At 40.0% G+C, this 26,680-nt stretch overlaps 1 protein-coding gene across 2 annotated transcripts in view; it reads right to left on the bottom strand.

The window, feature by feature from the left end:
• The window catches only part of AFF2 (ALF transcription elongation factor 2), a 401,898-nt gene that overhangs the window by 89,938 nt on the left and 285,280 nt on the right, over window positions 1-26,680 (bottom strand). For both annotated transcript variants that reach the window (XM_032779822.2, XM_032779821.2), the window contains exon 8: window positions 9,828-9,879. In XM_032779822.2, coding sequence (XP_032635713.1) covers window positions 9,828-9,879 — 52 coding nt within the window. The remainder of the gene's footprint in view (window positions 1-9,827; window positions 9,880-26,680) is intronic.

Here is a 26,680-nt window from a genome sequence, read left to right on the forward strand (position 1 = left end):
CTACTATGAACGGATGGTGCTGGACCTTGATCTGCTTCTATAATTAGATAGTTGGTCTCAGGTGGAATTTTATGGGGGGTGGAGAAGAGCATAGTGCGCATGAAGGACACTGTGCAAAAGGGAAGTCGGGAAAATTGTGCTGGGGGTCACAAGCCTCAAGGAATCTTTGGGTTTTTTTTTTAATGCTGTGGTTACATTCTCCTCTACCTGTCCCCTACCACCAATGGAGAAGATGCTGTTGCTTTCTTGCTAATCATCTCTGACATGAAGTTGGAAACCTTGTCACGGACATGCTGCATGTGGTGTTCTAGGACAGTCTCACCCTGAGGATGAAAAGCTGGGCTCACTGAATCTACGACTGAAAAAAATGGAGTGAGGATGCACTCTTCTCATACCAGAATATTCTTCCGTGTAGCCCGTTTTCTTTCAGGAGGCAAATAAAAGGAGTAGAGTAGCTGAGATCAGTTTTAGAGAGGATGAAATCACCACATTCAGGGTGGCTATAGATCCAAATGGTGTACATACTTCCCATGGGACTCCTCATGGGTATGTATTAGACACAGATCGCCTCCTCACCTTTCTACACCTTTGAACAATACAGCACCTTTCATGGCTTTACAAGAGTACTTCAGGAATATTTAGGGTGGAATTCCACTAAGTTGGAAACTCCTGTTTTAGATGGTGCAGAGCAGGCTGGGTAAAATTTGTAGATTTTTTTTTAGGGAACTTAAAGTTTGTAAAGAAATGGCAAGTACATCCACAGATGGGGGACTACCTTCCAGCAAACTCCACTGGTTTTAAACTGAGTTCCAGTGGGGATGATTTTGGGTCACTGTGTGCAATGGCCAGCATTTTCCCCAAATTGCTACATTTCCTAACGGAAATGGTGGACGCCAAACTGAAGAAGCATGTAATGCAATACACGGCCAGTTTCCATTCTTCATGGCATGTCCCAAATGAAAAGAAGCCACTGAGACAAGAAGCCCAGTGTCTTCAACAACTCTCAGTGTACTGTGGCATGTTCCAAAACATCATTTGCTGATGGATGTTAGTTGTAAGGCAGGTAAGGTGGAGTGGGACAGAGGAAGGGTAAACAGTAATTTGTCCTTCTATAACATCTTCTTTTGGGAGGGTCTCAAGATGTTTTCCAAGTGATAATTAACTCTCACTATGTTCCTGACAGGCGTAGTAGGTATTATTTATATCCAATCCACTGAGTGGGAACTGAAGCACAGAGAACTTAAGGGACTTGACCAAGGTCACACAGGAATTCTGTTGCTGAGCTGAGAATGGAACTTCTGATGCCTAGCCCCACATGTTAACCGCAAGAGAAAAAAATCCTCAAAAGGCAAAGGAAATATAACAGGAAAAGACCAGAAAATTACAGAGGATAAAACAAAAACTACCTCTAAAAGTTGCCCCAAGAAAAGAAAAATAAACCTAAGGTGAAAGCCTAAGGCTGAGAGCCAAGAGAACAGTATTTCTGCTACTGACCATTGTGAAACTGTAGGCAACTCACATAATCTAGATGTGCCTCAATTCCCCACCTATAACTTATGGAGAATAATATTTTGTATTTACCTCATGACTATCTTACAGGTAGGTATAGCTTATTAATATTCACAAAATGCTTTGAGATCCTTGGATAAATGTGTTCTTAAATTGCTATGTGCTATTAATTAGTATTACTTCTCCAAAGCTCGCAGAGGTTAAAATTGCATCTTGTCACAGTAAAAGGAAGAAGTATACACAGCCATATCAGAAGCAGCCTTTCTTACCCCAATTTACTTGCAGTTTATGCACTTAGATTTCCCCTTTGTAGTGAAGGTCTTTATCTCATTCCTAAGGGAGTCCAACCTGTCCCTCATCCTTTTCCTCCTCTAAATCAATGAGTAGTTACCCAGGCTTGAGACGCAAAAGGGCAGAGTCAAAGAGCAACAGCAGTGGCAGTGCTGGGAAAGATGTGAGGCAATATTGGTATTGTTCGCATTGCTCGTTTATTGCCTTTGCAGGATTGAAGAGTTCAGGGACTATACTATATATTTCATACATAACCCATTACAAACAGGCACTGGAGAGATGGACGTTAACAACACATATCAAAAACTTCTGTGCTGCCCTCAGGCTGCTTTTGTTTGTTGCTCGGCTCGTTAGTTCATTTAACTAAGTAATGAGGTGCCAAATAATTTGCACAATAATTGAGTTGGAATTTTTTTTGGGTAGTTTTGTGATAGACCAGTTCTCTTTCTGTGCAAACCAAATTCACAACAGGTGCAGAATAGTCCATATTCCTACAAGGGGCAGGGGGCTAATGTTCAATCTGTTCACAGGGCAGATTTCCCCCTGCTGGGCCAGCAAACTGCACCTCCCTTTGCCCACTATCTCTGCTGTGTGTAGAGGGATTCACCCCAACGGGGTTTACTGCAGTCAGGTCTCACCACCATTCTCCCACAGGTGCTCCTCTGGGGAGAGTCGCTTTAATCTCCACTGGGATTCCATGTTTCCTGGTTGCAGAGGCTGACAACCGAATGTGCTAACTCAGTTCCTTCTGCTGCTTTTCCAGCTGACGACACCCAACTTTGGGGTTGTGCTGGCCCCCCGTGGGCCCATCCACCTTGAGCTATAGTAGCTCCCCATGTCTGTGTGTCTGCATCTGCATTGGCCCTTAACTTAAGCCGAGGAAAGGCGGCCCCCACTTTTCCTGGTTATCACTGGAGGCTTGGAATTAGCTAAGGAGCTAGTAGGGCTGTATTTTCAGTTCCATGTATATGACGTCTGTGCTGTGATCGATATTACCTGGTCATTTCATGTGGGTAGCATGAAACCCCCCCCCCAACAAAGGTGAAGTGACTAGTTAAGAGAGTATTAAGGAGCGTGTTAAGTGAATGCTTGTTTGTGGCTAAGCGAGGAGAGGACCACTCTATAACACCATTTATCAATCCTTTCCCTCTTTGCTAGGTCCATCTGGCTGCCAAGCATCTTCGTGTTTTGTTTTTCCCTATTTTTGTCTATGTCTGGTGAAGCTGAGAGCTGTTTCACACCAGCCAACTTGAACAAGGAAAAGACAATCCAGTGTCCTCTGACTAAAATGGCTGCTCCATCCTCTGCTTTTCTGGTATGTGCAGCATGTGTTTCATAGCCCTGTTCAGGGCCACAACTGGAACCTTCATGACAAACTTTTGTTTGGTCAATTTCCAGCACAGTTCCACAGTACCATACAGTGCAACCATATGTTCTGAGGGCCATTTAAATCTCCTTGTCATTGGTAGATAGGATGACGGACTGAAAAGATTAAATAAAATGTCATGGACCTGAAAGAGTTACAAGTCCTAAAATCTCTGGTATTCTAGTGATTTGAAATTGTGTATACACTTTATCTGACATATTCTTTAAAAGACCTCACAGGCATTGCTGAATGCAATGGCCACAAGTGTTTGTGGGGCACAGAAATACTATGAAATGAATCCCCATGACTACTGTAGGCAGTTACCAGCCATACAATCTCTTAGTGCCAAAAATTAGTCTTGTGAATCAGGAGTATCCTGGGGTGAAGTACGCCCTGTGTATGGGAAATAAGGCTGTTTCATTAGTGTTGCACAGAATAAAATGTTTTGAGTACCAACCAAAAACGGAATGGGGTAGCAAGAAGAGACATTTCTCCATCAGAGGATCTTTCTTAGCCTATGGAATGAAAAAGATTGGAGAATGACTACACTATCCTTATGCCTTCTGTTTTCACTAATGGCTAAATGAAAACTTTTCTCTACAGCTATAAAGCATGACTGTATATTAAACACTGCTATGTGGGGTCTTCATCAAAACAAATTCTTCTGTGGCAACCACCAATGCTGCATTGCTTTGTCTGGGATTTCAATGAAACCCAGTGCCAGATAAACTATTTACATTAAAAGACTCTATCAAAGTTATTTTGCACCTAGTTTCATCCTAATCCATCTGATTTTTCTATAGCGCTGACAAGACGACCTCTCTCGCTGTGTGTGCAGTATTGATGTCATTAATGAAGAGCTGTCCCTCAGCCTTTCTGCTGATAACAAAGTAAATAGAAATATGGAAAAACCTTGGGGAGGCAAACAACTTCTTCAGGATCCAGCTAAAAAACAGGAAAAATTACAATAGAAAAGGGTATCCATTGTTGCAACTAGTATGGTTACGATATCTTTAAAACAGTGTTGTTTACATGGTGAAAATGTACTGAATCTTTTATATTCACATACCTTAAGCCAAAAAGTCTGTTTTAATTTAACTTGAATAAATGCTTTGAAAATTCAATGTGCATTACAAGAATCAGAAGCTCTCCCTATGGCTGACAGCATTTTTAGACTCTCAGCTACAAAGTAATTCATTTTGCATGCAATTATCTAATACTAACCTAGCCAAGAAAGACTGTTTGGATAAACTATAAAACTTAGCTCATGGACATGGATTATATAGGAGGTGTCTCTTGCATGCATGGTTATCACACATGCAAAAGGTAATCATTAAGTGAAGGAGAAAAAGACAAATAGAAAAGATAAAAACGTTTCATGTATTGTTCTGCCAAAAATACAATGTACATAAAATATTCAGAATAATGGAACAGATCTGTAAATGGTATAAAAGTTTCTTTGGTTCAAAAATACCCAGATCTCCAGCAATGTGCTTTAAATTAAGTGCATGTTTCAAAGGTTAGGAAGATTATTCCTTAGGAAGAACAAAGAAGAGTTGGTTAAAGAAAATTGGGTATACTACTGCTACTTACAATACTTTATCAGGGCACAATTCTTTTGGATGGCTCTGAGCTCAAAGCTAAATTGAATTACGCAGAGCTACTTTAAAGAACAAAAAATACTAATCTGTGTTTTATCTAAGCTCTTTAAGATTAACCTAATCACTAATAAAAAAGAATTATTCTTCCTAAATTTCTGGGTTTTTTTGTTTAACTAAGTAATAGGACCATCTAAAGGCTCTAACCTTCCTTACAGAACACTATTAACATTAGTTAACATTAATCCCTGAAATGTATTGCCAAGATATAGGTTTACTAATAGACATCTGTTATTTTCTTTGTATTTATAATCCCACAGCCAATCTGAAACTATTGGGTAATGGAAATATTCTCTGCAAAGAAACCGTATCTTAGTGAAGCATGAACCAAAATTCTGTTTAATGACAGTACTGTAACAGTTTAAAATCCAGGCAACTGCTTAAGTTAAATATAATGATTCTACTCAATAATACATTAAGCAGATGTTTACCTGGCGTTATGAATTTGTGCCATAAATATCTATTGGGTTGGTCAGCATGCATATTAAAAACCACTGGAATAGGTCAAATTGTAGATAATGTAAAACTTTAAAGATGGCAATTTTAATAAAACTGTCAATACAATTTTCTCTGTGAAAACATTTGAGACTGATTGTGTTGCTTCTATTGAAAGAGAAACACAAGGTCTATATCTTTAGATCTTTTATTGAACTGTGAGCACAGCATCAATAACTGCTTCTCAGCTGTAAATGAAAATTGATTCCAGATCTAACCCCTCATCTTTTGTGTTCCTTTAATCCCAAATCACCCACAATGGAAAGCAAAAGAATCAGTGTTATGCGTAAGTGACACACAAAGCACGTGTCCCCTGCTCTGTTCTAAGGTGACTGCGCTGATGATGATGCTTCCCCCAAAATGTTAGCAGGAGATTTAGGAGATAACTGTAGCCTTTCAAATGGTGGCCCAGAAAGCAATGTGATGAATTCTGCACCTGGCTTGGAGCAACTTGCTCCTGCTTCATCACAATGATCGATATGGTTCATAGATTCATAAGATTTTTAGGTCAGAAGGGACTGTTAAGATCATCTAGTCTGACCTCCTGAATAACACAGGCCAAAGAACTTCACTCAGTAATTTCCGTATTGAGCCCACAACTTCTGTTTGAGCTGTAGCTTTTAAGAAAGATATCTTGTCTTGACTTAAAGATAGCAAGTGATAGAAAAACCACCTCATTCCTAGGGAAGGGGTTCCCATAGTTAATTACTCTGACTGTAAAAAATGTGCACCTTATTTCTAGTGCCTTATTTCTAGTGTGATTTTTTCTAGCTTCATCTTCCAGCCTAACTTTACTGTCAGAAAACAATTTCCCCTGCTGGTATTTGTTGAGTATGGGCAAGTTACCTCTTAACCTTCTCTTGGATAATCTAAATAGATTAAGCTTCTTAAGTCTCTCACTATAAAGGTATGTCTTCTAGTTTTCAAATAATTCTTAGCTCTCTTTTCTGAACCCTTTCCACATTTTCAATATTCTTTTCAAAGTCTGGATGCCAGAACCAGACACAAAATTCCAGTAATGGTCTCACTGATACTTGATGCAGAGGTAATATTCCTCTGCTTATACATCCAAGAATTGTGTTCACCCTCTTAGTTACAGCATTGCACTAGGAACTCGTGTTTAGTTGGTTCCTCCCAAGAAGTGTGAAACAAAAGGAAGAACCTGATTAGCAGGTGGAAAGAGCAGGATGCAGTTCAGATTTTGAGTTTGGACCCTACTCTAGTTATAACACCGATTGCAAATATTTGTGCTGGCTCATGGGACTGGAAGCACTAGATAGCTCAGCAAATCAGTCTAAAATTATTTGTTTTCATTTGAGAAAAATCAGTAAATGGTACATTTTTGCACCTGTAAACCTGCGCTTGGCCTATGTTACAAGCTTCATAAAGTACAAAAACGGCAATTTTGGAGAACAAGGTAAATCTGAAAGGTAAAATATAAGAGAGGAGACAGAATACAAAGATATTGGACAAACTGCTAAGGTGCTTTCAAACTGAGATTTTCATCTTTTCTCTCTCAGGTAAGGTATGCACATATGTATATCTGAATTTCAAGCATCATTTGACTGTAAACTCTTATGTTAAAAATTTAGTTTTGTAACTCAGTGCCCCACAGCTGAACATTTGGTATCTTATAATTTACATATTGTGATAATCTCATTCCAGCTCTCATGAATGATCATTTTATATATTCCAGGAAACAGCATTTTGCATTTAAATGTGCCAAACCTGTTTTGTTAGTGTTTATGTATCTGACCAGTACACCTGATCAATGGTTTTTTTAATTTCTTTCTTTTTTTTTTTAAAGAAACATGATCAAAACTTGTAAAGTGTGAAAGAATCCAACAAGTGAAACACTTGACTGCTACACCAGAGCTCTACTTCTCCGCTTGCCCAGGTCTCAATGTGGGATGCAATCTGTGACAAAGATCCAAAATGAAGGACATGCACAAGTTATTAATCCAGGAGACTTAACATGGGATTCCTCCCTTTAATGTATTCAATGCTTTTTATTCCCTCCATTTCATGATCTTCTATTTCTGATGTAACTAAAAGTGAGGGCCTGCACATTTGGATGGAACGCTGGAAATGAGCGATGCTCCTTGAAACAAAGGACAATTGAGAGAACTTTTCCCTTCCAGATACATAATTTATTTTTGACACCTGATTGAAGAGTGCACTCTTGGAATACCTAAATATTCCTGTTTTTTAAAAGATAGTTGGGATTGCTCAGAAGGTTTGAACCTCCGGCCTAGTGTGAAAACAGGGTCAATGCTAATCAGAAACTCTTGAATTTGTATTGCAGAACCTTAAAAAACCATATGAGTGTTCCTTACTGTGTCTGCTTCTTCTCTTTGAACTTGGTGTTGCCAATGGCATTACTAGAAAGTGACACCTGGATTTTTAGTGCAATGGTATTAGTGTAAGACCCACAGTTTCTTTGTTTTTCTGAAAGACATTAAGGTTATATACCAAACCCATCACAGTAGATGGGAGTCTTTTCATTGACTTCAGTGGGCTTTGAGTCAGGCCCTTACTCATTTCAGCCCCTGATTCTGCTCTCATGGTTGCTGGTGTGAACATAGAGTAACTCCACTGACGTCAGTGGAGTAACACCAGTATGAAACTGGGGTGAGATCAGAATCAGGCCCTGAGTATGTGTCTGTTTGCTGTTATTCTAGTTTTGAACTGGGACTGACGTTGCCAAACTGATTACATCGGGCCTCTCATTATAAATGTTACATTTCCAATCAAGCGGTAATCTTGTTAGTCAGACAAGCTGCACAAGATTATACAACTCTGCACTGCAAACATATAGGCTTTTAAACCTTCGACTTGTGAGTGCTTGACATTGGGTTTCTGTGTTAGAAAAAGCTGACGCGTGCAATCCAGGTGCCAATGGACACTACAAAGTATATATTTCTTGGCATCCCCAGGAGGAGGAAGTGGGAGGGATAGCGGCAAAATTCAGATATTTTGAATAAATGAGATCGCTCAGTTAAAAGCAACATTTCTGAAGCTGTATGTAAACAGACATCCCAAAGAGGTTTGCATCCTTCCCTTTTCATATTCCTAATGATCAGCTGGACACTGTGAGAGTGTCTTATCAAAGAAGAAAGTAAGAATTCACACACAATACAATATTTCACATCATAACAATTATGGCAACAAAATAAAAAAATTGCTTTACTGTTTTATGACCTAAGAATGATATGGGGCCAAATTCATCCTTGGTTTAACTCCATTGTCTTCACTGAAATTATACCAGGGACGAATTTGGCCCAAGATGTCTAGCCTTTCTTATTAAAAATGCTGAAAAGATGCATGGCCCACATTTTATTTCTCAGCAGTAGCTGTAAATATTTATAATGCAGAATGAAAGAAAGGACAATGGTATCAGCAACTTTTCTGCAAATGCTTTTTCACTAATGTCCCTTCTAGGCTGAAAGACGTCTGCTATTGATTCACAGCCAGGTCCTGCTGCTGTACATCTGGGAAAAGGGAGTGTATCACTAATATTTATATTAGGATTAATGACTGTGGGCTCTAAATCCTTTGCTCAATGGCTGGAACAAAAGTTCCACTGGTTCTCCACTGCTTTGTACTGACTACAGTCATTTACACCAGTGCAAAGAGAATCTAAGGTAGGAATGAGTGGAGAATTCTGATTTGGGAGCATTTTACAACCCTTTGCAAAGGTGTAAACAGTGACACAAACTGGGTGCAAGGCTGTGGAATGAAGATGATTAACTGGTGAACTAAAACAAAGGCTAACAGGACTTGTGTCCCCTGGAAAATTATTCCTGAATAACATCATGGGTAGACACTCTTAGACCTGGTCTACATTACAGGGTTAGGTTGCCATAAACTATCTTACGTTGACTTAGCTATGGAAGTGTCTTCACTTAAATTTGGCTCTTGCTGACATAAGCGCTTCTCTATGCCAATTTAGTAACACCACCTCCCTGAGCATCATAGAGTCACGGTCAATGTAATTAGGTCAACACAGTGTCAGTGCAGATACCCGGTTATTACTGGCATTCAGGTGCTGTCTCACAGTGCCCCACATGGACAATACAATTGATATAAGCCCTCCTGGTGGCCCTCCACACAAGCAATTTAATAACTGGCGTGGCGATATTCTGATAGAAGTTGGGTTGACATAACCTTGTAGTGTAGACATGGCCTTATTCTGGAATAGGAGTACCTTGTTCCTGTTAAACTTAATCCACTTTCAAAGTGAATTAAACTGGAACAAGGTACTCTTATTTTGGAGTAAGCATATCAAAACATGACACTATTCATAATCAGTTGTTTGTGAATAGCTATTCCAGAATAATTCAATGTGCAGGCAAGCCTTGTGGTGATGGGTTGGAGAAGTTTACCCAGGAATGGATTTGATACAATATAATAAAATATTATAGATATAATAAAATAATATGCAACCAAATTCAACTGATGAACATATTGTCAGATATGTATGTCACATGCACACGTCAGAATTTTACCTGTTCGTGGTCATCTTCATCACTGCTGAGTTTTAGATCATCTTCGAGCATTCTAAAAAAAAAAAATAATCCATAGTTACATTTAATGAATTAATTTTATAAATTATAGGCCAAATCTAACCCTCAGTGAAATCAGTGAAAAAACTCCCAGTGAGTTCAACTGCAGCAGAATCAGGATCTATAAAAGGAAATTGTGAGTACACTATGACCATCGTATTCCTTTTCATGTGAATAAAGGCAAGGAGGGACTACTCTGAAAATGACTCCAACACAAATGCTTACAATTAGCCCCTCTTTCATGTCCTCTTCTACTTGCTGACTGGCCCATAGTGTGTAGTTTACCACAAATGGGTTTTTCTAGATTGGGAGAGTGGGGTTAAATAAGTGGAAGCACAGCTTCTCTCCTTTCCTGGAAACACAGAAAAGGCTTCCCCTTCTTCTTGACTTAGACTCTTGCCCCTGATCTTTCTTGGCTGGTGATTTGAGAACCCACTAGGCAAGGCATTGTGAACTGGGAATACTGGGAAGAGCTGGTGCCTGTTGGATGAATTTCTGGGCCTTCCAGCAGTCCTATCAGGAGGTACAGTAGTATCGGAGGAAAAGACAGGAGTTTTCCACGCTAGGAATCTCCTCTACATGGTCTCCCTTCTACAGGGGAATCTGTCACACCACTGCTCCCTGTTCCCTCTACAGGACAAGGGGAAGGAAGGGACCATGCTGCCCTCAGCTCTCTCCCCACTTTGAAAGGGAAAGTGATGAAAAATGTATACTACTATATTACTACCTATTTTATACAACAGCTCTCTTTTGATAAATCTGTACATTTTTAAAGTGCAGGAATAAGATATTGCCACATGTTTTGGAAAAGAAACCATTTTTACTTGCTTTTACACCACTCTAGATTCTCCATTTTCCTGAAATCTAGATGACCATAGAATAAGAGTGGGGAACCACCAAGTATATGCACCTATCCAACTACCCATACATACATTGTGTGAGTGGCAATGGGCCTTCTTGGGAACACAAACTCCTTTAGGCTACCTCTCTTCTGTTACCATGGTCTCTTTTCTACACCAAATCCCTCTATCACTAGATGATGGAACAACGCATCAGCATGCATCATCAAGACCTCTTATGATAGGCACTGAAATTGATGAGCTTCCCCTGTCCTATTTTGATCCCCTTCCGCCTCTGCAGGAGACTTGCAAACTGCAATTACGGATTTCATTTCATGTTGATGAAGACTGGAGTCTATGAATTTTTACTGTTAGTCTTTAAATAACCGTAACAATCAATGAGTGTTTTGTCTGGTCTTTTGTTTGAAGGCTACCAGTAAATCATGGCTCTCTACAAGGGGACAGTATTCCAGCCGGTCAAATATCAGCCCTCTCCAAACCCTGCTGTTGCTTTTAAAAGAGAAAGTGTAAGGAGAACTTTAACTGGCTGGTAACTCATCCATCTTTTAGTGACCTCTGTTGTCGGGCAGCTCAGTGGTTACAAAGTATCTGGACATGAAACTACTAGTCATTAACCTCTTGATAAATGTCAGATGCCTCCTTGTAAAATATGAGCTCATGGAATTAAGTCTAAAGTATGGATAAAGAATCTTTTCCTCCAAAACTAAGAAATCTGCAGGAAATATTAATCTTTAGAGGGCTAGATTTTAGTGATGAATGGGAACTTTTTATGTTGTTTATCTAGCAGACACGTTCATTTGTTTCTGCAGTGGCACTGCCTGCTGCACCAGTCACAACAACAGATCACTCCAGCTTGATCTATCCATAGGCCTTAACTGCATCATCAGAGTTCACTATATACTCTGAGGACAACGCACCCAGAACTACAAGACCACCCTAATGTGTGGATATATCGTTGTGACTCTTAATTCTAATTCAATCCTAAATTCCTCTTCTAAAACCTACATCTCACTTAAATATGCAAAACATTCTGCCTCTTTAAAGCAGCACTGCTAGCTAATGTACTCTGTATTATTTAAAACAAAATACAGAGCTAAGAAAAATAAGGGAAGGGACCTTTTCATGAATTAGGCCTAAAGAGTTATTTGTTTCTTTCTAGCCATTGCACTTTTTTTTCATTTTGTTACATGTTAAATTTCTTCTTGACATATTCTGTTGAAGTAAACCAAAAGGATAAAAGAAATTCTGTATCAGACAAATGAAAAGAAGCAAGCACAAAAAGATAAATGAATATACCTACGAAACAGTCTTGTAAAATGGCTGATTAATAACTGTCCTTATAAAGCATGTTACGGACTTTTTCTAACAGTACAGTAAGCAGTAGGTATGTTTATACTGAATATTGAAAAATATAACTTTGATATAAAATATGATGATTAGTAGGAAGAACACCTGTTGGAGTTGGTTTCAGATAAACTAAATCTGCAGGATTTATGAGTTTCCGTCAAGAGACTAATGGATGTTTAGAAGACTAGAGAGAGGGAAAAAATTGGATTTGGGTATTTGTTTAGCGGTTCCAAGCTTATCACTTGGAGTATATAATTCCTCTTAGCCTGGTCAGATATATGAGGAATATGTCATCACATTCAGTTACACAACTCAAAGGTTAAACAACCAAACCACACCGCTACTAAAATGCATCATTCTTTAGTGGCAGATGGAATAATTAGGGAGAAACTGAATATGGTACCAACAGTAAATATATGGCAAAGCAAAAAGTGAGGGAATAAATTCAAAAATATACAGTATGCATAAATGAAAGTGGAATGTTCAAGAGTTCAGAAAGCCTCCTCCCTGAGGATATTAGTTAGAAGGAGGTAATATTTTACAGAAAGTGGAGGACTTAGACGTTCTTCAACTATTTTAAAATGTGCTTAATATTCTGGAGAAGTGGGTCATGGTGGCTTGCACATTTAATGCTTCTATTAACTGCCATTTATAAGCAAGTGGCATCTGATCACACTCAAGGCCCAATAAGGGCTTTTAAAGATTGCTAGCAATCTTAATCCAAGGTGACTGTTTCATAATCATCATACCTAGAGAAGTAACACATTTCAGCCTTGAAGCCCTGAGCCAGAAGAGCTCTGTATCTACAGCACTTTCCAACACTGTCTGTATGGCCTGATCTTGAAATTGAGTCCTCTTGAGAGACAGATATGTGTAAGTATGCATATATGATCTATATAGAACTATGTTAAACTTAAGAACACCATGTCTTGAGATTACAGAATGAATTCCTTGGTAATATCATCCCAGGTGTTAATAAAAGGCAATTCAGTGGATATATTAAAGTTACAATGAACACAGTCTATGAGGGTAAATCAAAAAGAAAACTGTCTGTATCAGAAAGCTATTTTCGGAGGTGTTACAAATTCATTTAATTTCCTATTCTTCTCTGACCTAATCGACATTATTGTTGAATATACAGGCACTTGTTTGTCTTTTCATCCATAGCTAATGCATAACACCACTTTAGGGAAAGTGTGGGATTAAGAAGGATTTTTGATCTCATTATTAGAGCAGTGCCATTTACAGAGCAACTGTTAAGGCTGTGTCAGCATATTCATTATATTTTCAGAGGTTTATAATTTGGGATGTGAATTTGCTGCAGCATGTAATGTAATAAAAAAGAAACACATTTATCCCTGGGGCAAACTGGTGTAATTCTCCCTGATTGACTACTACACTTGCTTATTCCAGAGATGAATCTGTTCCAAGAGCAGGCTTTTTATGCATTAGAAACCTAGATAGAAAGAGGCTGGAATGAAGGTTTTATTGGCATGAGTCTGAGAGGGCCACACCACTGACAACTGACAAAAACTCCAGTCCTGATTTTTCATATTTGCTATCTGGTCACCCTACTTGTAAATGAGCAAGTAAAAGTTTGATTTAGGAAAGATGAGATAATTATTATCCATAAAAAGCACAATCACTAGATACCTCATTTTCAATAATCTCAGATATCATTTTAATAGATGCTTTAGAATTCCTGAAAGGGATATTGTCATAGCTGACAGGCCAAAAATATTATTTATCCATCTAGGCTTTGGGCTTGATCCAATGAAGTCAATGGGAATCTTCATTTACTCCAAGGAGCTTTGGATCAGGACCTAAATCTATTTTTTGGCTGTGCCTACCTCTTATCACTGAAATATCTAAATATTTTATGGGTAATTTAGCTCCAGGGCCTGGATCCTCAAAGGCACCTAAGTCACATTAATTTCAATGAGAGTTTAGGCACCTAAATACTTTTGAGCATCGGGGCCCAGGTCCCTAGTGAACGTCATGGAGCACTCCTTTCCTCTCTTCTCTGGTTTAATGAAGCTGTATTTGGGGTATATATATTTTTAAAATAACAAACCATTCTTATTATGGAGACAAAGCTTGATATAATTCGATGTCTTTGCAACACACCAAATTCTGTTCCTCCTTACTTGGTCTGGACTCAATTCTCCACTGTGGCTAAGCTAAGATGTAGAGTGTGTGTGTGTGGGGAACAGGGTGCCAGTTTCAGCTCCCTGATCCCTAGCTGCCCAGAAAATTAGCTTACTTCTGCCAAGCTGGCATTTCTAAAATACTCACTGATTTGGATCACACAATTGCCTACAAGTATGCAGTTTTTTTCTGTGCAATGACAGCACACACATGTGCATGAATCAAGCACATATAGGTATGATGTTCTTTTCCCCACCATGCTTGGCTCTGGTTGTCATGCTGGCAGACCGGGTGTCAACCCATATCAAGGATTGCACACTGACAAATGCATTGCTGGAAACCAGGCTGACTCACCTCTGTGCTGGGATTGCTAAAACAGATGCTAAGTTGATAAAAATGAGTTCCGTGTTTAGACTTGATGAAACACTTGTAGGATGCTGCATGTACTGATCTCACTTATAAACATCTTTAGCCCACGGTATAAGATTACATTGAGTATTTGCATTGTAGACCTCTGTAATTGTGTAACTCAAACAGGAAAGAAGCATTAATTGGTGTAAAGTGCCCCTCTGCACAAGAAGGCCCATTGAAACCAAATGAGCCATTGTGAAACATCAAGGACAAAGACTTTGTGGATTGTCTCCTCTCCACCCTGAACACCCATGGAGAAGAGACAGGTGCTGACACTTGTTCCATCTGTTTGAACTGTGGGGGAAGGGAAGAGAAATGCCTGACCAGAAGGAACTGTATCACTGTGCTGCTTGCAATTTGGAGAGGACAATATTTCCAAGCATAAGCGAGGGATCCCTAAACTGCTTAGCCTGGTTTAGTCCTAAAGGAAATATAAAATTTGCATATTACAGCAGCTTCTATTACCTTTTGAAACCTATGACTGTAACTCATTTGTGTGTGTAAGTTTACCTGCTTTAACTTTGTAAATAACTCTTATTTCTTTTTCATAGTTAATACATCTTTAGTTAGTTTATTGTAGGATTGGCTACAAGAGTTGTATTTGGTGAAAGATCTAAGTTACAATTGACCTGGGGTAACTGACTGGTCTCTTGGGACTGGGAGTAACCTGAATATTGTTGTGGTTTTTGATGTAAGAAATCATCTATCACAAAGGCAAGCTTGCCTGGATGGCAAGACATGTTAAGGCTTTTACACTTGATACTTGGCTGGTGAACTCTAAGTATAGAGTGTTTAGACAGGGGAGGGATAGCCCAGGGACTTGAGGATTGGGCTGCTAAACCCAGGATTGTGAGATGAATCCTTGAGGGGGCCGCTTAGGGATCTGGAGCAAAATCAGTACTTGGTCCTGCTAGTGAAGGCGGGGGGCTGGACTTGATGACCTTTCAGGGTCTCTTCCAGTTCTATGAGATAGGTATATCTCCATATAGTTTTATTTAATACATAATCAGTGTGGGGTTTGTGCCCTGTTTCTTAACAGTCTGCCTTGAGGTTGGCACTCATGGCCATGAGCCGCTCCCTAAAGCCTGACATTGGTATGTCAGGAATCAAATTGAAATGGACAAGATGCTGGCTCTCTGAAATGCTAACAAAAAACTGGATTACTGCAAATGGGCTTCTACTCTGAGAGACTGTGATTGCCAACATAACAAGGACGCCACATTTTTGACCACCATCCTTGGGACTGTCTCCTTAAAGGGGTAGTGTTTATAGCTAAAACAAGTCAGAATAGAACAGAAAAAGACGAGATCGCACACAGAGCTATAAAAAGCAGGGGAAACAGTTGATAAAGAAAAGTGGTGGCAGGCAGAGAAAGTGTATAAATGAGTTGGGAGTCTTCAAAAGAAAGCAGTTTCCTCTTGCTTTCTCTTTATACTGATACAAATGGACGTATTCTGTGGGTTTTAGATTCGGAAACATACACTAGCACCCTGCAACTATTTATCCTCTTTAGTATTAAAGAGACAGATTGGAATGTCACACCAAATTTCACTTGTGATGTTTAATAAGACTTAAATCTGGAACAGGCAGGAATCAAATCCATGTCTTTAAGGTGAAAAAAAGCAGCGCATTACCATCCTGTGGTATGAAGCCTTTATTAATGCTACAGTCCAATGTTTTCTGGAATACCTAGTTGTAGAGAACACATATGAATACTGACTAGCAAGAAGATGTTACCTTTTCCACCTCTGAACCTTCACTGAATTGGTCCCATCAGTTCAACATAATCTAAACTGCTTTTACCCTGTGGACATTATACTGAACTTGTTTTTCATTTTCCTGATGCATTTCTCTGTATTATATTAGACTTTTCAGAGAGTGGTAACTCAAGTTATCATGCAAATGACAAACTGAATAACGGAATTCAGATGTATTTCAAGAATATTTTGCACACAGCAGCACAATTTTATCATTTATCAGGGGGTTTTGTGTGTATGTGTGCAAGAGAAAACATCTAACAACATATTTCCCCAGAGAAGTTCATGAAACAATGGACAAAAAGGTTGGGAAAATGAAAACAAATGGTAGCATAATTCCAAAGGAAAAGGAAGATATTTTGTTTTAAAATATCCCATCTATAAATCTTGAGATTTGATATTCATCCTCCTGCTGAAATGTGCAAGTCATCTTTAAAATATTTCCTCTGAGATATTCCCAAAGTTATGGTAACTCCCTTCCATCCTCAAAAAACCTCCAGACTCTTAAAATGTTAAATGGAATTTACAAGTACCATTTAACCTGATATTCATGGCCACTTGTTCAACAATTGTATATATATCTCAATATATTTTATTATTTTCCCCTTCTCGTTGTCTGCCATATTTTTCTAGTTCTCACTGGTGACCATGGGCTAGCGCCTGCCAACTCTTACTCTCTCAAGTAGCCTTTACTCATGTAAGTAGTCTCATTGGCCTGAATGGGACTACTTACATGAAAAAAGGCTGGCTGCTTGATTAATGGATCAAGTGCTCATTCTCCAGCCCGGTGATTTAGTAAGGTATCTCCAGTAAAGTCTCATGTGTTAGCCAAAAGGAAATGCTACGGACAATAAGGCTACATGGCCTCTTCCCCCTCACAGAAGGCTGAATACATTAGCCTCATAACACTGTCAGCCGCCCCGCAATCCAACTGATGGAGAAAGATGTCTTGCTAAGAAACACTCCATTTTGTGTTGTCACACTCAGTCTGCCTTAGTGTTTCTGGCACCATATCAGTAATTAGTGTAATTACAGCTGGTGAGAGAGAAGTAACCCCTGTGGTTATCTATTAGATACCTCACAATCAGAGAGTGCACTTCATTACTCATCTCTCCATATCAACTTCTAATTCCAAAAGGATTAAGCAAAATGAATTCTTTCAGTAGAAGAATTTCTTTATCTAGCCCTCCATTAATCTCCACGTATGAAAAGCTCTTCAAGGCAACTAAAATATTAAGTTGCTACTAAGTGCATTATAACTACTGCTCTGACGACAGGCATTTTGTTTTTCATTAAAGCTGAGAGAAAGAGAAGAGAACTGAGGCAAATGGGGAGGGAGAAGGAAAAACCTATTCCAGATTTTTACCTACGGGTTGCCTTGAACAATATTATAGCAAATCCAATAACTTACAGGCTGATCTCCAAATAAAAGGCCAAATTCTGTTCTCAAAGTTGATTCCCATTGGAATAGAAGCAGGTTTGGACCCAAATGTTTAAATTACAAGTAAACATTTTGTCTACATTAAAGAAAGCAATTTCTTTGTACAAGTACAGTTGAGGTGATGTTATAATAATAATTACTGGGCTCCTTGCTGGAAATTTAAGGTCTCAGTTCTTCCACACAATCCATAGGTACTCTAAGTCAAGCTGCACTGTGAGCTTCTCGCTTGCTGTACAATCGGTGATTGGAACGCTGCCCTCTGAGTCTGGCCAGCCCAAATATGAGACATAGTAATGGTAAAACACGTGGGACTTAATAAAAAGAACAGAACAGGAAGATTATGATGTGAGATTAATATCATTTTCAAAAACCTCTAGTTTTATGACTCGTCGTGTTGATGTATACAGTTCATAGCAATAAAAGCAAGAACATAATGTCTGTTTAAGGCTTGGATAATGACTGATGAGGAACAACCTCGAGGTCTGCTCTGGAACTGTATTCATCTATGGCGAAAAGAGGATCACAGTTTGTTCCCACTCTTATATTAACGTGGCTAATCATGCCAAACTTTTCCAGTATGTACAAAGTGTCCATATCCCTTCCCCTTCATCCCTCCACTCTACTCCCTTGACATTTCCTTGGTAACAGTGTCCTCTCAAACACACCAGCACAAAAAAAAAAACAAAAAAAAAAACAATAGTTACCTCCCCAGGCACGAACCAGCTCATAAGAAACAGCAGATGCCCCAACACACACATTCCAAAACAGAGCATCCAAAGTGGGAACCATTTCAGAATAGCTATCGCAGAATAGCTTAGTGCACAATAGCTTTGCTCGTCAATTTCTCCATATAGACAAGGCCTAAAAGGCCACTAAGGAAAATCCAGTTGTTATAGGAAGGGCCCACTTAAGTCGGTTTGGATTCTGCTACTAATCAAGGGCAGTATATAGCTCAGAATGTATTTTGTGAAACACACTCAACTCCATTACATTCTGAATGAAAAACACCTTTTAATTTAGCCATATTTGTTCAAAACTATGCCTCAGCCAAAGCACCAGTATTTTCTCAGGCAAAGCAGCCTTGACATGACATATCTATAGACAAAGGCTTTGGGAATTTAGTTAAACAGTGATTGATAATTACATAGCAAGTTGCAAAGGTGATGTTAAAAAATTCACATCAGATAAGATATTCAAAAGATTTTTCTCTACAGGAAATAAATAGCGTAAGACTGGCTCATCTATCCAGTGCTCTATAATGTACATGGAAGTGCATTCATTTTACTCATTGACTATATTCTTTTATTTTATTCCTTTTTTAATCTGCAGGTGAAGTGAGTCCTTCAAGGAGATGTTTGATGAGCTGTCAGTACCAGCATGACATTCACAAATCTTTTGCTGTTTTCCTCTTAGATAGACTAATCTCATACCTGAAGAGCTGGGCTCTTTTGTTTCTGTATATTGGAAATGGGTTTTCTCTGCTAAATCTTAAACTTTAGTAGTGTGGTCTGGACTGGTCATTAGTTTCTTTTACATTGATGCATTTCTTGCAAGTCTGAGCTATTTTTTAAAAAAAATACAACATTGTTTTTGCTCTTTGAATTATATGCCACTAAAAAAATGCTCCCTACTGACATTTAGGCATGTTAAATGTTGTAGAGAGAAACTATGCTTCAGTGGTAATAATACTTCACTCTTATTTAGCACTTTTTCCTCAGTATATCTCAAAGGGCTTTACAAAGGAGGTAGAGGGTGATATGCATTCCACTCACCTAAAGCTTGAGTTATGGGGCTTCATGCAGGTGAAGAAGTTAAATCCACTACCCAGTATGGGACAAGGCTGCAGAGCAGCACACCCTCACCTCACTCGGTGCTATTCTAGTTTGTGGGCTGACAGCAGCTGCAGACTTGCCAGGTAGTTGTGTTTGATGTTGGGACCAGCATGGATTTTTTGGCCATCCACTCTAGCTCACATAGGGCTAGCAAGTAGATTCTATCTTTGATGCATGCGGGATGCACCCCTGCATAGCCTTCCACTGCTGGATCCCCAGCATAGCACCTATGGTAGATACCAGGGGAGGATGGTGGCCTTGCATTGGCACTTCCACAAGATGAATAAATTTCAATGCACAATTACAAGGAAGGATGAATTTTAAGAGTGAAAAGAAATCACAGAGCAAATTGTGAAGCAGCAAATCAGAGCAGCCACCTGGACCTTGGTGTTCAACCTCCGAACATCAAGCAAAGAAATGGTGAAAGCATAACTCATCCCCAACAATTCATAAGAGGCCTATTAGTCCCCTGCTCACAAAGCTGGTTTTCCTCCTTAAACTCTCTCAGCTGTACCAAGGTGTGACCATATCCTGGCTACAATTAACACAACATTCTACTTTCCTTTGAAAGCGCTTTGAACTGAGTTTGTGTCCAATCCGGGCTTGTGCACGAGAAGCAGAAGGACGAATGAACAACTCCACAATAGGCCACTACGCAACTTTTGTTCTTCACTGCAAAGACATCGTCTGACTCAAGTTCCCAGCACTGCAGTAGGGGCGGATGCCCAGCCACACACTTCCAGTGAGCTTTTGGAATCAGCCTTCATAGATTAAGCACAGAAAGCAGGGAAAGCAAACTCCTTTCTGTTAATATCAAACCCAATGGAACTTGGGGGTGTTTTTGCAACTTCCATTCAAATGTGGACACTATCAGGGTCATGCTCCTGTAACAAAAGGAGCAGAAAGAGGGCAAAGATTAAAATCCAGTGCAAAGAACGGTGAAAAAGTAGACACAAGAGAGTGGCAGAGTGGGGAAGACTGCACAGGGAGAAGGAGAAAATTGCTAATGGAAAACTAAATATATACCTTTGTCTTTCAATAGGACACCAACTTGTGGCAGCTTAAATTTGGGGGGAAAGGGAAAGGTGAGGTTGGTGTGGTGTCCTCTACTCCTGACACAAAGCAGAGCCTTCTCTTGGACTAGAAAAACAGATGCATTTTTTAACTGAATCTTGAAAAATAGTATATTTCAATAATAGGCTTTGCCAGCCTGAATAATTTTTGCAAACTCTGAAATACGTTCAAGAGGGCCTCCACACCTCAGGCTCTGAAAGATTCCCCCAGCCCCCTTGCAGAAGGGAACAAACTCAAGGAAAACCTCCAAAGTTTCCCGCACACATTCCAGGTTACTTAGAGCCCAAATATGCTTGTATGTTAAATAATTCACTGTGATTGTACCCTAACAAATTCATGTTGAGTAAAGGAATGAAAATAAATAAAGACTCTGTGACAGCGATCTCAAGCTGTTGGGTTTCTGAATCACGGGGGACAATCTGTCCTCCAGAATGAATTGCTGGGGACAAGCTGTCCTGTAACCCAATAAAGAGGTTTAGATGGTTCATTTCAGTGCTAATGGACAATCACTCCATAAAGCTGCATAAAACAACTGTATTCTTGTCCAGAGGGAAGACTGAAGGTGTTTAATACAGGCTGCTAGGGCCAGGTCTTTTTCAATCAAAGATATTGAACAGGGAATATTACTAAGCCTTACTCTGGTCCTGAAACAAGCGTAGGGTTGGGGAAGAATGGGAGTTATAGCTTTAGTGTTGATGACTGTTTATGTAAAGTGACATTCGTGTCCTAGAGCATACTTTAAAATGTTACATTGAACATGATGTTCAAAAGGAAAATTAAAATGGGAGGTGTAGTTCCAAACTAGACCACTCAGAGGAGCTGTTCATTGAGAGTCCCATCAGGCAAAGCCGCTGTGGAGGCAGGAGCGTAATATGGGGCAAAAAAAAGGCATAAGAGGCAGGAGCTGGTGAGAATGTGGGAGAGATGACTGGGCCTTTCACCATGGCTGGGGGACTTTACACCTTTATTAGGTCAACTGCTGGAAAGTGACTGAAGCGCAGTGCAAAAGGGGCTGGAGGGTCCAGGACTAATCAAGGTTGGCTAACAATTTGTACAGACAGGAGAGTTTGCCCACGGGAGTTAAGGAGGAACCAGGAGAAAGCAATGCAAGGGGCTGTTTCCATCTTATTGCATTAAATTTTGTGTTCCGGAGTTGCATGGTCCCTCAACCCTCCCTTCTATCCAGATCGAACACAACCACCCCTACATCAGAATGTGTCCTCTTTGTCAAGATAAATGGATCTTCAATAAGAAAATAAACTATGTTTTGGATCAATTTTTAAATATAAAAGCCAGAGAATTTGTCCATGCACAGACAAAAAGAAAATAACAAAGAATGAACTATTGAAATTATTTTCAGATCTGCATGATTTATAATGCTTTGTGTAGGCATGATGGAAAACAAGCAACAGGCCCGATCCTGCAAGTACTTACTCATGCGAGCAGTCCTTGCTCATGCAAGCAATCTCTCTCAAGCTTGGGTCCAAAAACAATGACACGACACCACTGGCGCATATCATTACTCTAAGATAAACAGATATGAATAATTGCACATAATTTCCAAGCATTTCCTTTCACTTATAATGCAAAAAGAAAAATTAGAGGATAAAATGAAAATGTATCTGTTTCCACTTCCATGTTTCATACATCATTAATTCTGTAAAAATATATCAGCCTTCAGATTGATACTTCACTTTGTTTGGCAAGCTCTAAGACAGCAATATGCTTGATAACGTGCTTGAAAATTTGATCCTATTGTTTAACAAAATGAGAATTGTTTCATAAGGGGCTCCACCATGTCTGCACACATTTCCCCCTAAGTAACAGTATGAGGCTTGTATTTCCCCAGACAGTTCAACATTTATGTTGATGTGCTTGGCTGCCGACCCAATCTTGCACTAGCTGTAATACAGGAGAATTTTCCTCAGCGTTTTGAATTATGGCACTGAAATCACTTAACAGTGCCTTCGGTGCATGTTAAACAAGTTTCCTGATATAGTTAGCTCTTGCAGAAAGCTTGTTTACCCTATAAATTACAGCGCATGGTAAAACCACATTTTGGCCTGGAATTCACAATGGCGAATTATTTTCGATATTGCTTCAAAAGGGGTAATTCTGAAAAAGTCAGCTTTCCCCTACACGCGCAATCGCGCACACAAATAGTCTCTGTTCTAAGTATTCCCTATTACAGCTTGGGTTAGTATAAGAAAGCTTGATTGTGTTAGTAGAACTTTCCCTGTTGGGACACTAAAACCCAGACCCTCAAGGGTATTTAGGCACCTATCTGCTTCTTTAGGCACCTAAGTCCTCCCTACTGGTTCCAAACCGCTGCTGAGCTGCAGCCTAACCCCTTAGGCATTTACGTCCTCTGGGGGTCTCTGTTTCCACCAGTTGCCCACCTTTGACCTGACACTGTCGTGCAGCTAACGAGCTGTTCAGAACCCTAGCTCAAGCTGAGGTCCTGGAGGCCTCAAAGCTGGATTCTCAAACTAAGCAGGGGAACGCCTATCGGACCAGGGGAGCATAGTCCTGCAGGAGTGGTCGGAACACACCTCAGACCGGACATTGGTTAGACCCCACAGCAGAAGGGCCAGATTGAGGCCACCGATAGGTGGAGGGACAGCACAGCAACCACACCAGAGAGAACTGGGGGCACCTGAGGCATTGAGCCTGAGCAGGGGAGAGAGATGGCTCTGGCTGCTACGGCATGGGCTACTTAAGTGGCTGACCTGGTTTAGAGGCCTAACTCCAGGTAAGGGCTTGGGGCTGAGGATCGTGAGAAGAGGCAGCTACCTATCTGGACTGTCAGCCAGCTGCACCAGTCCTAAGACCCTCTATTCAACATTTCAATCCTGGCTTGCTTAGGCAGCTCCTCACTCAGCTTCTGAGGATCCCCTTCTGAGCCCTCCTTATGCATTGTACGGGGAGCCTGGGAGCTCAGCCTGAGGCTGATATTCTAGGAGCTAGGCATTGCAATGCTAAGCAGAACAAAGCTCAAGCACCTTTGAGAATCTGGAGTCAAATGGCAAGAGAAGGAAAAAGCAGGAAGGAACCGGGAAAGGTTACACTAAAGATAACCATAACCACTGTTTTGCCTAATTATTCATAACAAACCCTGCAATACTGCTCTCAGGATTCTGATACCAGTGGGAAAATGATACACCGTGTTATGTCTGAAATCTGAACAAGCCATCCACCTTTACAGCAACTTCCTGTCTTAACACATCACCCCATGAGTAAATACAATTCTGCTCCTGATTAGAAAGCCACTTTAAGAAACACATTTTTGTTGTCCCCTTAAGATGTAGATTCCGACTCTGAAAACCATTTAGTTATCAAGTGCATGACACCTGAAAAAGGGCAAATAAAGAGACACAATAGTATCTGGTGACAGAGGAATTCTGAAAAAAAATTAGACGGGGTACATAAAACTACTAAATGGATACCAATGTCAGGACATAGGTAAACTGCAGAATAAGCCTGTCAATCATAGTGAACAATAATTTGAAATTACACAGCCAGTGGATGGATAATATTTAGGAACCTAGATACTACCAACCAAAACAACCACCAGGAAGATCCAGACCTTCATTAATAGCTGCCTCAGAAGGATTCTCCAGATCCGCTGGCCAGACACCATCAGTAACATCCACCTCTTGGAGAGGACCCGTCAACTCCCAGCAGAGGAAGAAATCAGAAGGAGAAGGTGGGGTTGGATAGGACATACACTACGCAAGCAGCCAACTAACATCACCAGACAGGCACTGCGGTGGAACCCCCAAGGCAAGCGGAAAAGAGGCCGTCCAAGAAACACCTGGCGACGTGACCTTCAGGCCGATAGCAAAAAAATGGGCTATACCTGGAACCAGCTAGAGCGAATGGCCCAGGATAGAAGACTCTGGAGATCTGTGGTTGGCGGCCCATACCCCGATTGGGGTGACGGGCATGAGTGAGTGAGAGTAGATACTACCACATGGGATCATATATGTGCTCCACTTAGTTCAGAATCTTGTCTCTGGGGAAGGTATGAGAAACCTTGCAATAGATAGTTATGGAATAATTGCCAATGAGGAATGGTTCTTCCTGACTCTCAGAGGCTGGCTTATGCCCTGAAGCACAAGAGTTTATATTCCTTCCAAAACTCTTGTTTTGTTTTATTTGAATCCTTATTATTATAACTCATCGTGCCCCCTTTACCCAGATAAATGTCCAAACTTTTTCTGAATCCTGCTAAACTGCTGGTCACCATCATATCTTGTAGCAACATGTGTCCTAACTGTGTGTTATCTGAAAACATATTTCTTTTGGTTAGTTTTAAATGTACAAAGCGTCATTTTCATTGAATGCTCCTTTCTTTTGACATTATGCGAAAGGGGCTGGGATTTTCAAAGGAATCTCGTTAGGATGAAGTGCCTAATTCCTTAGGTTCCTTTGAAAATTCCAGTCAAGGTAGCTAGAAGTGCCTGATCAACCTTTTCTAAACCATTCGTTATTTTGTATACCTTGATCAGCTCCCCCACTTTTATTCACTTCTTCTCTAAAGTAAACAGCTCCAGTTTTTTCAATCCTTCTTTATATGGAAGATTTTCCATGCCTGACTGATCAAATGAGATCCTTAATACGGAGGGCCAAATTTTCCGAAGTAGGCAGTTGTAATATACATGCAAAATGAGCATATGCCAAAACAAACTGGTTACTTCCTCTGCAACATATGCTGTTGTGTACACAACCATCTATTCTGTGAGTGCAGCTATATATTGTTCACCGATTTGCACTTGCATATTTAGCGTGAACAGTTTATACACTTGCAGTTGAAAATCTGATCTTACGGGAAAATGACCTTTATTTTGAACTAAGAGCATATAAATTTTTTAACTTATGTCTGATATACGGACTATGCACTCCCACTGAGTTTTGACATTAAATTCAGTGGAAGCAGGATCAGTCCCATTAAAAGTAAATTGCATGATCCACTCGCATTTCATGTATGGACTGTTAATCTACAGACTAATCCATTTGATATGTATGGTTAGGTAGTTGGGTAACTAGCAGGGCACAACACTACCTTTCATCTTCTCAGGTAATGCAAATGCTATATCTAAAATCCAATTTAAATTGTTGTTCCCTTGAGCTCAGACATAATTTCCCTCTAATCCTCTTCTGGTTGTCTATAGTGTAACCTTCAAAATCTCAGATACGACACTGTAAAAACGATCAAGTCATAATTTTTATTTTTTAAAAGAGCAAAACCCAGCTATTTTTCCTGGTGGCCTTCTGTTCCCAGCTGTTATCAAAATCAAGAATTCCGCAATTGCCTTGAACTCTGCATTCATTTTATTCTTCCAGATTTTTGCCAATGAAAATACCTCAGTGCTGCTTCAAGGGAAAATAATCTTGTCACTGTTATTGTGCTATATCTAAGATTAGGTAGGTCAAACTAACTACAAGCATGTTCAAACTGCTGTGGGGCTGACTGTTGGTTCGGGGTTTGGTTTTCCCCTTGCTCCTGCCACAAAGTAATAGGGATTTTCCCCCCTTTCATTCCTCTTGTCTTTTGTTGTTTTTAATCGACCACCCATCAGTGCTGAATTGCCTTGTAACTGTCTGCTGGGCTTTCATTTGACAGAGATAGCTGCTATTGTTAACACAAGCCTTCACTTCAGCTCATTTAACTTTTTTCAGTTTGACAGCTTCACAACAGCCACCTTCCATCTAAAGAAAACTGTGATTTAGTAGAAAAGGAATGTGGGACAACAGCCTGATCTGTCACTCAGTCTCCAGTGAGTTCTCTTGGCATAAAGTTCCCCTACAAAGCCAGAGGATGAAATACTACTTCAGAAGAAGGTGGTCATAAGACACGTTCTGTTATATAGTCTGGGAAAATCTAAACAGCGACGGTGCTCAAAAATACAGCCCTTCTTGTCGG

Source organism: Chelonoidis abingdonii, chromosome 8, assembly GCF_003597395.2.
Source record: "Chelonoidis abingdonii isolate Lonesome George chromosome 8, CheloAbing_2.0, whole genome shotgun sequence".
Taxonomy (NCBI): Eukaryota; Metazoa; Chordata; order Testudines; family Testudinidae; genus Chelonoidis; species Chelonoidis abingdonii.